Here is a 17,356-nt window from a genome sequence, read left to right as displayed (position 1 = left end):
TCTTACCTTCCCGCCAATAAATTACCTTCCATTTATCATTGCTTATTCCCTCTTTTGTTTAGGTTTCTTTTTTTCCATTCTGCTGTCCTGTTCGATCCAATTTCCTCTCACTATACCGTTATCATGCTCTTTGTGTGTGTGTGTGTGTGTGTGTGCGTGCGTGCGTGCGTGCGTGCGTGCGTGCGTGCGTGTGTGTGTGTGTATACGCTTGTTCAATAATGGGAAGATTGGCCCCAGCTGACATAAAACAGACATTCCCTAGGTGACACAAATGAAAAATTCTTGTTTATTTGTTTGTGTGAAAGCTGTGCCGGAGAGATATTAAGAGAAGAGCGGACTCTCAAAAAAAATTATATATATAAAAAGTAAAAAGTTGAAGGCTTGTGATGAGCACAGCCCTGTTGTTGTGCACGGACGGTGATGCAGCATAATATGAATAATGACTTATGAATTATTTATATCAGCTGTATACCATCAGCAATAATATATGCCAACAATAACATATGTAACGTATATTCTAGCCACATATGTCTGTTTGTGTCACATTATTCATGAAAAAGTGGTGTGCAGCAAATTGTGTCTTTGTGAAGCAGAAAAACATTCTGGTTGCAGTCTGACAGCAGGTTTGAGATCAGCTGTGAATGAAGATGAAAGACTAGGATAAGAATGCAGAGGAAGAGAGATCTGCTCGGTCGGTGAATAACCCAGACATATACAGTAGTCAGCAATAGAGATAGACAGCCCTTCATCTGGTAAAGAGCTATACTGGTGTATTGCTTAACTCTTTTTGTTGTTGTTTTGACCATCATTTATCTTAGATCTGGACTGGTAACATTGCATTCAGCAAATTGAGAGCCAGGAAAGCTCTTTCTAAAATATTTCTTATGTTGGGATAACAGTTACACCCCACTGACTGCAAGTGACCTCTGTTGCATTTTTGACCACACCCCCAAAAGTGATGTCACGGTGGAATAACACACCCTGAGGTACACTTTTATATCGCTGCAAAAAAAAGTGTGAATTTAAACCACAAGAGGTCAGCATAAACAAGATTATCAGGGGTGATAAATAGTTTTTTTTTTTTAAACAAACAAGCAATTGAGTAAAAACTTTGAAACATTGTAGGCTACCAATGTTGTTTTTACACAATGTTTTTTCACCAATTAGTCCTCGTTCAATAGTTACCTCATACTTGCTGTAGTCTGTATGCTTCAACTATTTTCTTTTGCGATTAAGGATTTGCTAACATTTCACATTTTCTTCTAGAAATTGGGAATCATACATCATTTAGAGATTATGACCATGACTTCAAAATTACGACTCAAATTGTAGTAAACTTGAATTCTCCCTTTTACAAAGTTGTCCAAACCGTCAGCCAGTCGTCAAATTACCCTTTTTCATATTCTGTGCTCAACAAACTAAAACTGACTTAGCCCACTACATTTTTTGACAATTCATGCTTCAGTTCTGGATAGATTTTTTTTTCAGAGTTTTCTTTGATTGACCCGAATGCTGGCTCACTCGTACATACATTTGACATTGATTTCTCACACACACACACACACACACACACACACAGACACACACACATACACATCACACATCACATACATCACACACACACGCACGCACGCACACACACACACACACACACACACACACACGCGCGCACACACACACACGCACACACAATTTAGCTACCAATTATTGAACATGTAGATATAAACACACGTTCAGGCCTATTTGCAAGAGCACAAACCCCCACTCGAATCTCATGACTGGTATTTTGTGCAGCGGTGTATTGACATAACCCCTGTCTCCCTTGTCAAATCGTGTGGAGCAGAATCTCTGTCTGATGCTCATTTCCTATTCTCTCCTATTGATCATTAATTTATTTCTTGGCAGATTAGCCCTAAAGCTAGCTCAGAGCCAGACAAGTATGGCTGTTACAATTGAACTCCCTGTGTGTGTGCATCATTCATTTGAGGGCTTTAGTGGAGGAGTGGTCATCTTTTTGCTTGTCTTCATGTTTTGACATGTAAAGCAAAAATGTCTTCAAGCAAAATACCCTACGTGTGTTAGGACAGTGATTTCTAAATACCTATGAATTAGGATCTGTGTGTGTGTGTGTGTGTGTGTGTGTGTGTGTGTGTGTGTGTGTGTGTGTGTGTGTGTGTGTGTGTGTGTGTGTGTGTGTGTGTGTGTGTGTGTGTGTGTGTGTGTGTGTGTATGTGTGTCACCCTGACAGGTCTGACTGTGTGTGTGTGTGTGTGTGTGTGTGTGTGTGTGTGTGTGTGATATGTGTGTCACCCTGACAGGTCTGACTGTGTGTGTGTGTGTGTGTGTGTGTGTGTGTGTGTGTGTCATCTTCTCCATTGCTTTCGGACATGTTTGATAAATGAGAGAAAAAGCTAATTAAAAAAACCTTTATGTTTTTAATTTTATTCATCACCATCTACATGAGTTTGCTTTATCCTGAGTATCACCTGCATTTTGAAGAGGAAAGCAAATATGCATGTAGGTGAGAAAACCGAGACAAAAGGAAGAAGAAGCAGAAAAAAAAAATATTACTAAGCAACGCTGGTGGAGGAGGGAATTGAATCGTGTTCCTAATTGATGCTTAATTAAAGGAGCTTGTCGAAATCATTACTCTGTCATCCGTGGGGCCATCAATCAATCTCTATGTTAGAACCATGGTCGGTACACTGGGCCATGAAGGCATCCATCAAGGCACTTACGCCAGTCAGCATTCTTGTATTAGCCGCCCCTTCACAGCCGTAATGTATTGGTTCGTGTTTGCATTAGACACAGCATTGGCTCCACTAGCAAGGCAGTGGTGTGAAGCACATATGTTACTGGATTCAAGAGCGAGTGTACCAGGGGGATATGGGGCATGGGCTTTCAGTTAAGCTTGTTTAACCGAACGTTATATCGGCTCTGTGGATACCAAAATGGAGACCAGGGCCTGGAAAGAGTTGTTTCACTTCTAGTTGAGAAAGCAACTATAGCACAGCCTAAAAGGTTTGATGATGTCTGCTTTGAAAAAAAACTTTCTCTGGCATTTAGTGCATTGATCAGTATTAGTTGTGTGTGTCCGATAGCGTTATTCTATTTAAAAGAAATACTAATCCATGTTTCAATTCAAATGTGACACTAACCCCGGAATTCCACTGGCTGCGCGTGCGGTGTCCAACGGTTTTGCTCCGTGCGCCCACGTCCGTCAATACCCACCGGCTCCGTTTTCAAAGCGGGCACGGCCAGCTCCGCTGAACAGCTGGAGTCGCGAGAACGAGGAGTTCCCGCGGTAATAAAAGTGACGGGCGATCGCTCTTGATAATATGATTCTCCTATATGGTATTTACACAACAACGAACGCACGGAAGGTTATTGTTCCCATCCGAACGAGTAAAAGAACAGTGGACATGCTTGTATGTGTCTCTGTTTTGAGAATGTCACCTGCAGTGAACACCGAGTGTCTTATTTTGAAAATTAACCGGAGGTTTTATTGTTTTGTCGGCGCTTGTGTTCCTGTCTATCTCGATGTGTTCTGTGCTAAATTGATGCGGTGAGCTCAGGCATCCGGCAGAAATAGAAGCAGTGCGTATTTCACCGGAGAGCTGGAGCAGCAGCGGAGCAGAGAGACGGTGCAGCGGACGTGGTGGAAACTCACCCACTGACTGCTCTTAATTGTATTACTGTTTCTGCCGTGCTGGAGCGGAGAAGGACCGGAGATGCAGCCGGTGGAATTCGGCCTTAACAGTTACTAAAATCCATCAGGCATCCTATCTCCACATTTTGATACCGCTCAGGGTTTCATGAAGTTAAGGGGGTCAAAAAGAATGAATTGACCTTTCCGTGTGTGAGTCTTCACAGCTTGTCACACAAATTTAGATGTCCAGCTCTTGGCTTTTCTAATCTGAAGGTTATATTTGGATAGCTGTCCTCTCCACCGCTCTGCATGTTCTAACCAGGTTGAGTCATAGTAACACCACCTCTGCATCGGAGCTGGAGTGCCAGGTTAGACAATTCAAGTGCTATAACTAATGGTCGTTTAAGAGATGTTTGAAGAGGCGCTATGTATCAAACCATGGTGTCAAATGAATACTGAATAATGATAATGGTGAAAAAAGGCAACTATTACTTCATCTTTAAAAAATATATTCAAATAAAACAAAATTACACTACTCTAAAATGTGTAATAGAAGGCAAACGGCAGATTATCTCAATTTAAAACAAATCTTAACATCTTAAGAATAAATTGAAAATTGGAACAAGGTTAATGCCATGTCTGTGGGCTTTTAAGACATTTTCTTCACAGGTCTAGAAACAGATTGCAGCACATCGCCTTGCTTGCTGCCTATGAAACAAGACCAAATAAATGACCTGGAGGCAGATATGGAGATGAGTGCGTCCTCCATGCAGCTTTTGGTTAGCAAAAAAAATATTGAAAGACACTTTTCATCTGTAACTCCTGCCTCTCACAGTCTTTTGAAGTCTTCATTTATTTTCCCGACAAGCAGCCAACCAACCTAGCTGCCTTTGGACCTCTGGTGTCATTAACACTGAGTAGAAAAAGACACACACACACACACACACACACACACACACACAAAAGTATCTCTGCACTATACTTAATCGTCATGTATTACAGACTGTTTTGCACCTGTACACACACAGGGTAGAGATAAATACATTTGAGGCCACTTCATTGATGTGAAAAGCTTGTATACAAGCTGTATTGTATCATATACTCTACACACACACACACACACACACACACACGCACGCACACACACACACACACACACACACACACACACACACACACACACACACACACACACACACACACACACACACACACACACACACACACACACACACACACACACACACACACACACACACACACACACACACACAGTCAGACCTGACGCAACCCAAGGAAACAGAGAGTCAGTGGTGTTTTCCCGTTAGCAGCACTCCTTAACAGCACCACCAGTCGTTTAACTGTCTCGTGGGCAGGATTGCGTTTTCTTGCGATATGCTGATTAATGATGCATCATGTCGTTTCACATCTCATAAGACCAGGCAGAGCAAAAAGAAATTCTCATTATCCGGTGACATGTTGATCTATGGCTCACAGTGCAACGCTCTGTCACCTTTTTCTGCATACAATGTGCACACATAACGATACATCACGGGGAAAAAACAAATATGCAGGCTTGTTTAGAAAAGACAAGCAATATACACATCCTGGTTCTGTATTATGAGCTCTCAAATCTGGTTCAAAAATAATGACTTATGATAATTTCCAGTGAGAAATCTGATATTTATGGGTCGGTTATAAAAGGTTGAGACAAAGTCTTTCTATCAATGTATCCCTTTTATTGATATCCCTATTCTGAGGACATTTGGAAAGCAGCCATGCCCTCTTCAGGTCTCTTTTAGAGTTTCAGTTCATTTCTGAGGTGTCCATTAATTGGGCATCAATGTTTAAGTGTGTCTTTCCGGGTTGTGCATTGAAACTATAGCAGCTTGTAACCTTGTATTATGCTTCAAATACTCATGCACTTGCCAAAGTAAGACTACATAAAGCTCTTTTGATATCAATCTCATGCTGTATTTTGCCATATTATGTATTCTCCCTATATGCAAATGTGCACAGCTGCATACATGCATCAAATGGAATACATTGCAACCGAGATGAACCTATGCTGATCACTGTCTGTTTTAAATGAAGGACTTAGTTAGAACCTTTTAGCAGCCGACTTTCAAGCCTCCACTTGTCGGCTTGAGTTTGATCGTAGAAAGAATGCTTTTTGGATACAGTATCACTTTAGTGGCCACCTTTTTCTACTCTGTAAAGGTGTGTTGCTGTGAAAACATTTGCTCATTAACGTCTTGTTTAGTTTTGTTTATTGACTTTTGGCATAATTAGGGTTGTAATTATGGTAGGACATTAGGCAGCCAGCTCAAGGGCATTGTGTTAATTAGTGGGAATGTATAAAATATGTTTCATTGCTTCCCGGGTTGTGTGTTACGGAGTATTACTATTTCCCTGCTGCTCGTGTGATCCATTCCTGTGATTCTCTGGGGGTATAAGTATGCAGTATTTTGACTTAGTTTTAGAGATTGCAGGCCTGCATTCTGCACTGTGCTCTTATGCACTAGGAAGCAATGTAGTAGAAAATACAAATAATGACAATAAGCCATATTGCCATGAACACACTTCAGTGTAACAGCGTGTGCTTTCTGTTCCCCTTGGCTTTATCAGGCTACTCTGTCAAAAACAACTATTTGGTCATCAATCAGAGCTCAGATGTTTTTTGTTTTTTTTACATATTTTCACCTTTGTGACAAATCAGTTTCATGACTTACGTTTTGTAGTTTGAATTGAATGCTTTAACTTCTAACAGTAGGATTGCCCAAAATGTTTTATCTTCATTTTAAGTAATTTTTGCTCGGATGGGCCATGCAATACATTACACTTTTAACCATTTGTGTGGTCTTTGTTCGAGCACTATTTTAGCTGGTTCCAATAGACTCACACAAACTAACAAAAGTGTAAATCCGGTCAAGGCCTTTTGGCCAAAGCCACATTCCAATGAAGTCCAATTTCAATTGGGTTGGTGCTATTGAACTGTTCACAAGTACTGCAGAGTTCTTACTTCTACTACTTCTTGCCTATCAGTTCAGTTGTAAGGTTTGTTCAATGATTTATGCAATGCAGTAGACCACCATAGCAAGAATGTATGCCTGATTCCAGTGTCTCTAATCACTGGATGACTTTTATCTCTCTTGCGGGGGACTAGTGATATCAGTATGTGTAAAAAGTTCTCTCTCCCTTTAAAGGTTATCAGTACCTCACAGTAAGACATAGGAGGGAGGGAGATATACCCACTCTGGGTGTATGTACCCATCCTTAGTATCCCTCCGCCTCCTCTCCTGATACCTCTACTGCTAGTCTGTCTCTTAAGGGGCATAGATTAGCATTTCTGACATTTTAGAGAAGTGTTAGGAAACAAGGGGTATTACTGATATGTTCTCAAGGAAGCCTTGGTTGAGTGGATGGAAAATAGAGAGAAGAACAAACAAATGATTCTGTCAAAATAGTGTGTTTTTAGGAAACAGTTCATTACGCAGCTTTTTCTGGATTTCATTGTGTTAAAGGTGTAGTTTTCTCATTTGCTCTTTTGAATAGGGAGCACGCAGAGAATGCACCCCTCTCCTAACATCAATTTTAACAATACTCCGATATTTATTTGTTAAGAGGGTTTTGGATAACTCTTTAAAACAGTAACATTTGAACTAATTAAAGAATAACACAGAAGTATAAGATACATATGACAGTAAAGTTGTCCAAACAGCAATGCAAATTGTATGCAGTGCAGTTAAACTTTTAAGACCATCATTGAAGCACCTCTAAGCAGGGCACTTAACCCCATAACTCCTCCGTGTGGCGCCTCTCCAGTGAAGTCAAATGGAGACAAATTAATTCGACTCTGAGAAGTATGAAAGGCAGGCACATCTGTTTAAACACTATCAAGTCAGATCACAATTCAATTATTTCAGCCTAAAGCTTGAATGTGCAGATATGTACTATTTTAATTGGTACTCCATCACCATAGATTTAAGAGCTGGAACACATCCGAGTGTCGCCTTCCATACAACCCCCTTTCTCTAATGTCGATTCTAGACTCAATGTATCGGGCGATGGTTGCCCTGAGATTTGTGACACGGGCAGTAAATTGACTCCCAGTTGGATCCATCAAGACAGTTTGCCAGTCAGTTAGTTGCATTACGTTCCCCTTGCTGCTCTTCTCTATTGGTTTTTGTTTCCACCAGACACATCCGTTGATCCAGCGTAGTATGCCGAGGGGTTTTGTCTGGCCTAACTAACATCAATCTCATTACTGAAGATGTTACTAGAGTAGTGCACCCAGGGGACGGCAGCAATGTCAGACCACGTAAAAAGAACAACTTTAAAGCTGGGAACACACCGCATTGGCCGCCTGCGGCGGTTGGCCGCGTGAATGCAGGAGGTTCGCCGCTTGGTCATATTGGGCCATGTTCACCGCAGTCGCCGCCGCGGCCAACCGCCGCCTCATCGTAGGCAGCGGTTGGCCGCGTGACCGCAGGAGGCTCGCCGCTTGGTCATATTGGGCCATATATTCCTGACGCCGACGCCGAGATCAGACCCGTCACACTTACGGTGCAACAACAACAATAACATGGTCCAGCTGTGCCAAAAAATACAGATGTAGGTTCACTGTGTAACCAGCGGCAGTCTTGTCACAAATATCATTAAAACAGCCTGAACACGCACCCCGATCGCAAATACACACACATTAACAGCAATTCAGCAACATTCCAAACACATTAACAACAGCAGTGTGTGCTCAGCAGCACAAATAAAGGCAGACATCAGCCTACCTGAAAGTGAAAGTGTGCCGGCTGACGGAGGACAACACCGGTGCTTCGCTGTACTATATGGAATTCCACACGGACACTGCCGTCAACTTTGGGTTCATATTATCCTCAGGAGCAGCACACAGCTGGGTGAGTTTCACTATGCTAACCGGCGCTACCTTGGCTAAAGTACAACCAACAGCTAAACAGATGCAAAATACACATATTTGCAGAATGTATTGGAAGCCCAATGTCCTCACTCCACACGCCCACCTCGTCTTGCAGACCACCGCCACCGGGCAATCTCAACGCTGATTGGCTGTGGAGGCGCGGTGCCCGGCGGCGCTGCAGAAAAAGATGAAAAATTTCATCTTTTTCTGCGGCGCCGTGCTCGCCGCACAAGCCTTCGATTCACGCTCCTTCGATGACACAATTTCTATGCGCCGCTAATGGCCGCGCTCCCGATTCACGCGCCTCTCATGAGGCGCGGCCACGCGCCGCGCAAGCCCCCGCCGCCGGCCGCTGGACGCCGATTATTGGGTGGACGCGCGGCCACGCGCTAGTACATTGACTTTGTATGTAATCTCGCCGCGCGGCCAGTGCGGTGTGTTCCCAGCTTAAGGCCTCAGTGTTAAAGATATAGTGTGTAACTTTTTCTTATAAATGATTGTCGGTTACATTCACGCCATCGCCAAATGAGTTGAAACAAAGTTGATCAGGCCTATCAGTTGTTGATTCTACTGCTGAGAAAATGCCTGGACGTGCAGCAGAAGGTATACAATCCATGCGCGATCACAGAATTCTTACCTCATCTAGATGAGCCGAGACTGTTGTTGTAATTACTCAGAAATCCTCATAGGGGCGACATTGGTTACGCACGCACTATATATTTAATGTTGTACTTGTATTTGCCTGACACCGTGACAATTGTATGTTCTAAAATGGGTTTCACAGAGAAGAAAAAACAGCATAATACATTTAAAAAATCATAATTAGATAATAAGTGTTGGCATATTAAAAAAAAAACATAGTTTCTGGAGCTAAGACGTGTGCATCTAAAAAGAAAATGAGCAGAGGTTAGTTCACACTATACAATTGGTTGGCCAGTGGAAGTAAATGAAGGCACGTTAATTTAGCTGTGAGGTTATAAAACAGGGCTATGGGGCTAGAAATTCAGAAGCAAACGAGGAAATCTCTCCCTTTTCTCGGCAGCTGCATGCAGAGGTGTGAATGTGTTTTAATTATAAATGTTGAGCGGGTCATTGGCCGAAAGGTGCTTGCCTTCTCTGGCTATAGTGAAAGGTTTCTGTCATTTGTGCAGCTATGTTTTCTCATGAAATGTCAAATCGGATGGCGGAGATACACATAACAGTATAATAGCCAACTCAAATTGTTTTTTTATGCATGGCGCTATAGCAAAGTCAATAGATTTTCTAACCCTCCCTCCCAGTCTGCTGCCTTGAGCAAGTAGTTTTTCTTATTTTCAAGCCATGGCCTGCTGCTGGATAACCAAACCTGCATGTGCTTATGCAATTAATACTTTTTGCCTCAATACGACCGGCTCCAGAAACCAGTATTTTCTGTCACAAAATGTAAGATTATTAATCTGACAGGCAGTCTTGCAATTTGCCCCTTAAAAGTAAGATGTTGGTTTGACTCGGCACCGACTTGAAAGAAGAGTGTGCAAAGAGGAATGGGAAATTGGGTACTGCGGCAGAGTAAGTGCTGTGTGTTAACCACCTGGAGCCGGATCAAAACACAGAAATAGAGAAATAAGAGAGAGAAATCCTAGAGAGATCCATCCGCACCAAGGACGTTCCATTTGATGAGACAGAGACAGTAATGTGGGCCGGGATTATTCTAATCCAGGGGTCAAAAAATGACTGTTGGGATAGAGATTCGAATCCAAATACCTCAACCGCTCCACTTGTTCTCTTTGGTCCCTCCCTGACACGCTCTACAACACCAACAACGTCGTGCCAAAGTGAGTGGACAGTCCCAACAGCCAATAAGAACAGAGAATCGGAGCCTCTCTCTGATTGGTCAAAGTGTACAGCTCATGTTAACTTTGACCAATCAGAAATCACATACCCCAGTTTTAACTGATCCATAATTTATATTATTTGACAATATGTCATGCGTATGGAAAAAAAAATATCTGTATCGATAACAACATTAATCATCCAGCCAACATTACATGAGTAGAATTGTCTGGTTAGCTGCATCTCCATTGTATTTCAGCATCAAATTGTCATCTCATTATTGGTTTTAGTAGCCCTACAGCTGATCTGTACTAGTTGACCACTTAACCACTTAACTTTTCTCACCTTCCCTCTTTCTCTTTGTTGCTCCACCTCTGTTAACTTCCCCAACAATATTTTTTTGGCGTTTAGCCTGTTTTGACATTTTTATGTGGGTGAATAAAAGACAGCAATAGGCAGAAATTAACATTTTATGACATTTGGCTGATGTGCAGAGCAACTTCCAATTTGAGGTTGGCAGATAGCAATTGACCTACACTTGGCACACTGGAACTGGCAGTTCAACCCTGGTCTCCTGTATTAAATCCAGTGGTGCTACCCAATAAGCTATCCAGCTGGCATTTCAATGGTCCGTTCAATAAATTAAAAACACCCGCGACTTCCAACTAAAATTACTGTGCTCTCGTTTCAAGAAGTCAGAAGTATGTGCGTTAATAGAGTTATAATTGTCTCGTCAGTTCAATTATCACGTACGCCTAATAAATGTATCGAAACCTAAAGAGAAAAATTACAGAGGACATGACCTCAGTGTGGTCAATGGTAGATAGGCATGTGTGTGGCGCTGAATGAATGATTACCATTGAGAGGAAAGGTTGTAATTTCCTCTGTAAGCTATATAGCGCTTGTTCTCACACACATATTTATTGACTGTCTGCCTTTTCTTTCTCCAAACACACACACACACACACACACACACACACACACACACACACACACACACACACACACACACACACACACACACACACACACACACACACACACACACACACACACACACGTATTAGTCCAGCAGCTGTGTGGTTGTACAACATGGCATAGAGACAATGCCGACTACCTTCTTACTGGGACACACAGGCACGGACGCACGCACACACACACACACACACACACACACACACACACACACACACACACACACCACTGCCACCGCAACCATCACCTCCACCAACGAACACACACACACATGCAGACGTGCATGCAAAACAGCCGACAGCCTTCCATAACTGTGGATTGGATTTAATTCTCAAGACTCCATTAATTCCTTATGGATTCTCATATTGATTGAGGGGGCCTCTGGTCTTGTTAATGCAACTCAAGCCCAGACAGGGTTTGATTTGGTTTGTGTTGCCTGAAGGTGACTGCTTGCTACTTATAAGAAATGGGTAAATAAAGCTAAGGGAAAAAGGCAGTATATAGGGAGTGGAAGGAGGGTGGAGAGAGAAGGATGGAGAGAGGGAATATGAGAAAATGACAGACACAGGGAGAGGAGAAGATGAAAAGACGGAAGGAGAAGAGGAGAGAATGAGGCACAAATTATGATGCGGGTTAGACAACAAATATATACTGTATATGTAAGAAAAGGAAGGAGACAGTTAGATACATTCAGGGATACGAAGAAATAATGAATGTATGATGTTTCCTGTGTAGTTTCACTCCTTGAACTATTTGATGAAAAACAGAGAAAATGAACGTCACAATCAATTACTGATTTCCCTCTCGAAGGAGGTTTTTATTATCACCCTGTTTCTCTTTTCACTAGCTCATTATGCTAATGACGTGTTACATAAAACCCACTCAATGAGTTGCTACTAGGCGCTTATTTGTGTATTTGTGTCTTCCCGTATGTGTGTGGTGTGTCAGAGAAAGAAAGAAAGAAAGGGAGGGAGGGAGGGTTTGGGTCTATGTGAGTGAATGCATGAAGGCCAAATGCAAATATGCATGTGTTTTATCACCAGTTGATACACTTATTGCTCTGCCAGTAATTAATGAGGCTGCAGTATTGAGATAAGCCTATACAAGCCTTAGAGAAAGGACAAAAAGCTTAGGTAGACCCACCGGAGAGCTTCTAAACGTTACCAGTACTTTTTGACATGGCGCAAAATATACATTGTATGTTTGACAAAATGTGTAGAATTTAACTCTAGTATACAGATAGTACTAAACCTTGTGAGAGTGGTCAGAAAGAGGACAAAGGATATTTCTCTGAACAATTGTATTTCCTCTTACAAGGAAATGCCATTATCAGTGGTCGAGGTGATATAATGGAGGAACATGTTGTTCTTTCTCCTGTTACTTTGCTACCAGGGCGAGAATGGACTGAGAGGGCTTATTTGTCATCCGCAGGCTGAGTGCCCTGCTAGCTGTCTGATGGTCAAACTATCTGGCACCAGTTATCTTTTTGTTTTCTTCTCTATTTCTTTTCCACTTTAAAGTGTGTTAGTATCACCCCCATTTTGTATTTTCTTTGTTACCATTTAGTTTCCATTTGATCTCCAAAGCCAAACTCAACTTGTCTCCTTCAACTTTGGTCTCTTGTTATTGTATGTGTCCTTTCCTCTCAAACATGCATTTCATTTTTTTTATTATTTCATTGCTTGATCGCTTACATTCCAGACAAGTTTTTGATGTACATTGTACACAGAGCTACAACTCTGTAGCTTTAGCCAAGTCGAGTTTTGCTGTAGTGGATAGATTTCCAGACCCTGATGGTGACTTAAATTCAAGATGGCTCCCGTAGAAATGCTGTGGTATTTGTCTTTTTGCCAACATGTATCAGAGTAGTAGGTTGCAAACTGGCCGAGCACATTCAATTTAATATGATTGTATTCAACCTCAAATAACAAAATGTTGTTGCATGTGCTGCTATCCATTTCACCTGCTGGTCATTTGTGTAAACAGCCAAACAGGAAGTTACATTATCCAAATCAGACTGTACCATGTTGAGTAGAGGACATAGGTGAAATGTTACCTTGTTTTATGGAATGATTTTTAAATGACCATAATCGACCTATATCGTAAGGAAATGTATGTATGAAGAGGATTTAAATACTGATTATAAGTTGTTTTTATGGTTTTCAAAACAGAAATGCAGTTTAAAAGTCTTGATTGATTATCAATTAACTTGGATTGGTCTGTAGGAGGGGCCTCCATTTTAAAAGCTCTTCCGGGTTGTACATGGAGCCAGAAGCTGGTTCATTTCAGTTGGGTAACAGGCTGGGTTCGGAAAGCCGTCCAGCTCAACTCACAGACAGCTGAGTGCTGTCTGATGAGCCGGACAGAGAGCGTCGGAGGGATCCTCCGCCTCGAAACATAATTATAAAACAAGAGGTCTAAAACACAGGACTGTAAAAATCTAGTTCAATATCTAACCTGTGGAGGGCGGTAATACGCTAAACAGCGTCTAAACTGCCTGAATCTTACAAGAAGAAGAAGAAATTCCTCATTGCTTGAGTATACTTCAACTGAAAACGTTTTGACGCACCTCACATACACAATCGATCTTTGAGTAGACAGTATGCAGTATATAGATGGTGAGTATGTAGGATGTAGGACGCTAGTTGAGTATGTAGGATGTAGGACGCTAGTATGGCTTTCCGAACACAGCCATAGAGCTGTTGGAAGTGTGAGTGGTTAGCCGCTCAACATGAGGCTAGCCAAACTATTTAGTTTTGGACTGATATCCTCATGTGCAGTTAAAATGTTTGTGTACATTTTTCCCCCTTCACATTTGTATCTTCACATCCTCACCCAAACCAGTCTGAACTACTTGTTTGTCTTATGTAAGCTACACGCTGTCAAGGTAACACTGTAGGCCTCTGTTTGTTCTCCCTCCAATTTAAACAGCATGTCTTTTGATTTCTCTCCTTTTACCTTCTAACCACTCTCCCTTCTTCTTCGCCTTCTCTTTAGCTTTAGAAAAGGTCGGTCGTGATTCCAGCTACGAACAGGAGGGGAAGGTCCAGTTTGTGATGGACGCCGTGTACGCCATGGCCCACGCGCTGCACCGCATGCACCGCGAGCTCTGCTACGGCTACCCAGGCCTCTGCCCGCGCATGGCCAACATCGACGGCAAAGAGCTGCTGGGCCACATCCGGGCTGTCAAATTCAACGGTGAGTTCTGCACTGGTTTTTTGAGGGAACAGATTCCAAACATACAGTGATTTTTTTTACGGAGTAGCTGTGACCCTTTAAACAATTCAAATGACATATTCCAATGAAAATAAAACAAATTTCAATGTAAAAATGTTGAATATTTAATTTTTTTGCATAGACCCTTTTGCATATTAATACATTCAAATGATTATATCAAGGGCCACTACAATCATATGTAGAGGGAGAAACCATGGACATATGCAGACATGGATTTATACTCAGACAACATATTAGAAGAGAGATTATACTTGCCATATCAATTGAATCCAATTTATAATGGGGGGGGGAGGCGCTTGTGGTTTAATGATTAGAGTGCCCCCTCCTCCAGACTGGAGACTGGAGAATACAATACAGCAGCGCAAATAATGAGTCTGTAAAATGCCAGGTAATTCCCTCAGAACAATTCTGAACAAATTAAAGGGAATCAAATGCTCAGACACTGTGCACTAATCCTGTAGTGTTTATCCACCCTGCCTTGACTAATGCAGCCCGTACTTGAACAATGCTAAGCCCAGCGCCTCGTGTAATTTGTCTTATCCTTATCATAAAAACACGTCACCCCTACCTCCATTCACTTCCATAATTAAGTTAAGCACGCTGCTTTTCCCTCAAATATATCATATTCTGCTTATTGCGGATAGTGATTTGGTCTTGTGTCACATTGAACCTCTAGTGCTCAATCTTTCATATCCCTTCCTCTCTCTCGCTCTCTCTCTCTCTATGACTTCCTTTACGGCTGACAAATTTAAGTGGGTGACAAACTTTCGCTCATTTCCTTCAAAATAGTATCAGACACCTCATTTGAATATTCTTTACATAATCGTTTTTTTTCCCTTTCCTGATGTGCCCATACCTGCATTTCTCTCTTGCCTTTTCATTTCCCGTCACATATTGTGTGGAATAAATATGGCAGGGAGGGGTATAGTCTTTAGAAGTGTAGTCTGATATCACATGTCCAACGCGTGTCAATCTTTGTTGATTTCACGAGCTATAGCTGTCTGTCTTTGCTGGGCGTGTTAGAAAAACCAATTCACCCTGATTGCTCTTTCAAGGCGCAGGTTTCTCTTGTTATTGCTGCCTATACAGGGTAGAGAAATAACCCCATAACTACAAGGTCACACACTGAATGCCCCAAATGAACCACTGAACGCTTCACTTGCTGAAAGTTTGCCCCCCCCCCTCCCCCCCGCACAAAATGTGCCACAACTCTCAGCAGTTTTGAGAGAATATTAGAAAGAATAGATGAGATGCAGTTAAAATGTAATGGGAAAACCGGTTGGATGTTGATATCAAACATGCACCTGCCTTGAAATACTTCTATAGAAAGTTCCACATGAAACCAATCCCCATAAGGTTTGATTTGTACTGTAATGCATTGTAAGTGCCTGCCTGTAACGTGTGTGTCTGCAATCAAAGGTCCAACATTTTGGGATCTGATTCTGCAGTAGATGTATTGTTTAAAATAGATTCATTCAGTCTTAAAAATAACCAAGATATAAGTAAATCCCATTCCAAAGACCCTACCGGCGAGTTTTAAATTGCAAAAATGGGTCCCTCTCGGGTCTATCCCCCGTCGAGTCTCGTTGACTTCTGGAAACACTTTAAAAAAAATAGTTGTTGGTTTTAGTGCGTTTTTATTTCTGCTGTACACAGTGCAGTTGCCTGGCTGCCTTTGAATAATTGTTCTTCCAGCTCCCGAAAAACTATTTTTTTTGTTATTATTTTTTTACTGAGTTCATTTTCTATGCATATAGTGATAAATCACAGCAGGAAAATAAAGCTGATAACATCCGCTAAGAGTATATTTTACAACAGAACAAAAGCAGTGGGTGATTTAATACAGGTATCATTTCCATTTCCTTACCACAGAGCTTTGTTACTGTAAACTATAAAAAGGAACCTAGGTGGCAATGTAAGGCCGTCTCATAAAGGAACTTGCTCCCTGTATGTCACCTTTCTAATGGCAGTTTTAAGCATTACTCATTATACATAAGCCTACAATATTTAAAGTTTCTGAGTCATTCTCTTTAGGCCTGTGTGTGTTTGTGTAACTGCCTGGATATATTTGTACCGTCCAATTAAACCAGTTTTGTTATTGATCCGTTTAGGGCCGACAAGACATTGAAGCGTTGAAAAGCAATAAAAAGGCGAAGTTAGAAATGGCTCTATCTCTCTCTATGTTAGTAGCAAATAAAGGGAGTGAATGAGCTAAAGTTGCTGGAGCATGGCTTTTTATTTTTGCTCTTTCTTGCTTCATACCAACAAGACAAGAAGTTCGAGAGATGAAGGGCTTCAAATACAGATCGCTGCAGGAGAACAATCCACTAGACAACATGAGACAACATGACTCACATGGTGAATCAACACTCAAGAATGATTAGAAAAAGGAAAGAGGGGCGCAGAAAAACATTATGAAAAGAAAAGAAAGGAGACACACTGCTAATTAGGAAGTGCTGTACATCCAGGTTTCCCCAAGACTTCCTCTTCCTTTACATTGTTGCTATTCATTGACGTAGCCCATTGTGTAAGGTTACTGAGCTCAACATTTGTATCCTACAGAATCAGCCATTCTGGAGAACATGTGTTGTCAAAAGTCGCCATATCTCAAATTCAGTGAATATCTCCTCTCAATCCGCATGTTTGTTTGTGTGCACTGAAAAAAATGTATTGTGTTTATACACAGCCTAGGCTATGCAGTATGTAAACGAAGGGGACCAGCCTTGCCCATTTACTAGGCGGTGTATTAA

The 17,356-nt window shown here is 41.7% G+C and overlaps 1 protein-coding gene across 1 annotated transcript in view; it reads left to right on the top strand.

Moving 5' to 3' along the window:
- The window catches only part of grm8a (glutamate receptor, metabotropic 8a), a gene marked incomplete at both ends in the record, with an annotated part of 148,040 nt that overhangs the window by 75,679 nt on the left and 55,005 nt on the right, over nucleotides 1-17,356 (top strand). Inside the window, one exon of the mRNA XM_080050953.1 lies at nucleotides 14,367-14,567. Coding sequence (XP_079907079.1) covers nucleotides 14,367-14,567 — 201 coding nt within the window. The remainder of the gene's footprint in view (nucleotides 1-14,366; nucleotides 14,568-17,356) is intronic.

This window comes from Ammodytes marinus (genome assembly GCF_949987685.1).
Source record: "Ammodytes marinus genome assembly, chromosome: 22".
Lineage (NCBI taxonomy): Eukaryota > Metazoa > Chordata > Actinopteri > Uranoscopiformes > Ammodytidae > Ammodytes > Ammodytes marinus.
The sequence above is the reverse complement of the archived record's forward strand: the minus strand, read 5'-3'. Positions and strand labels throughout refer to the sequence as shown.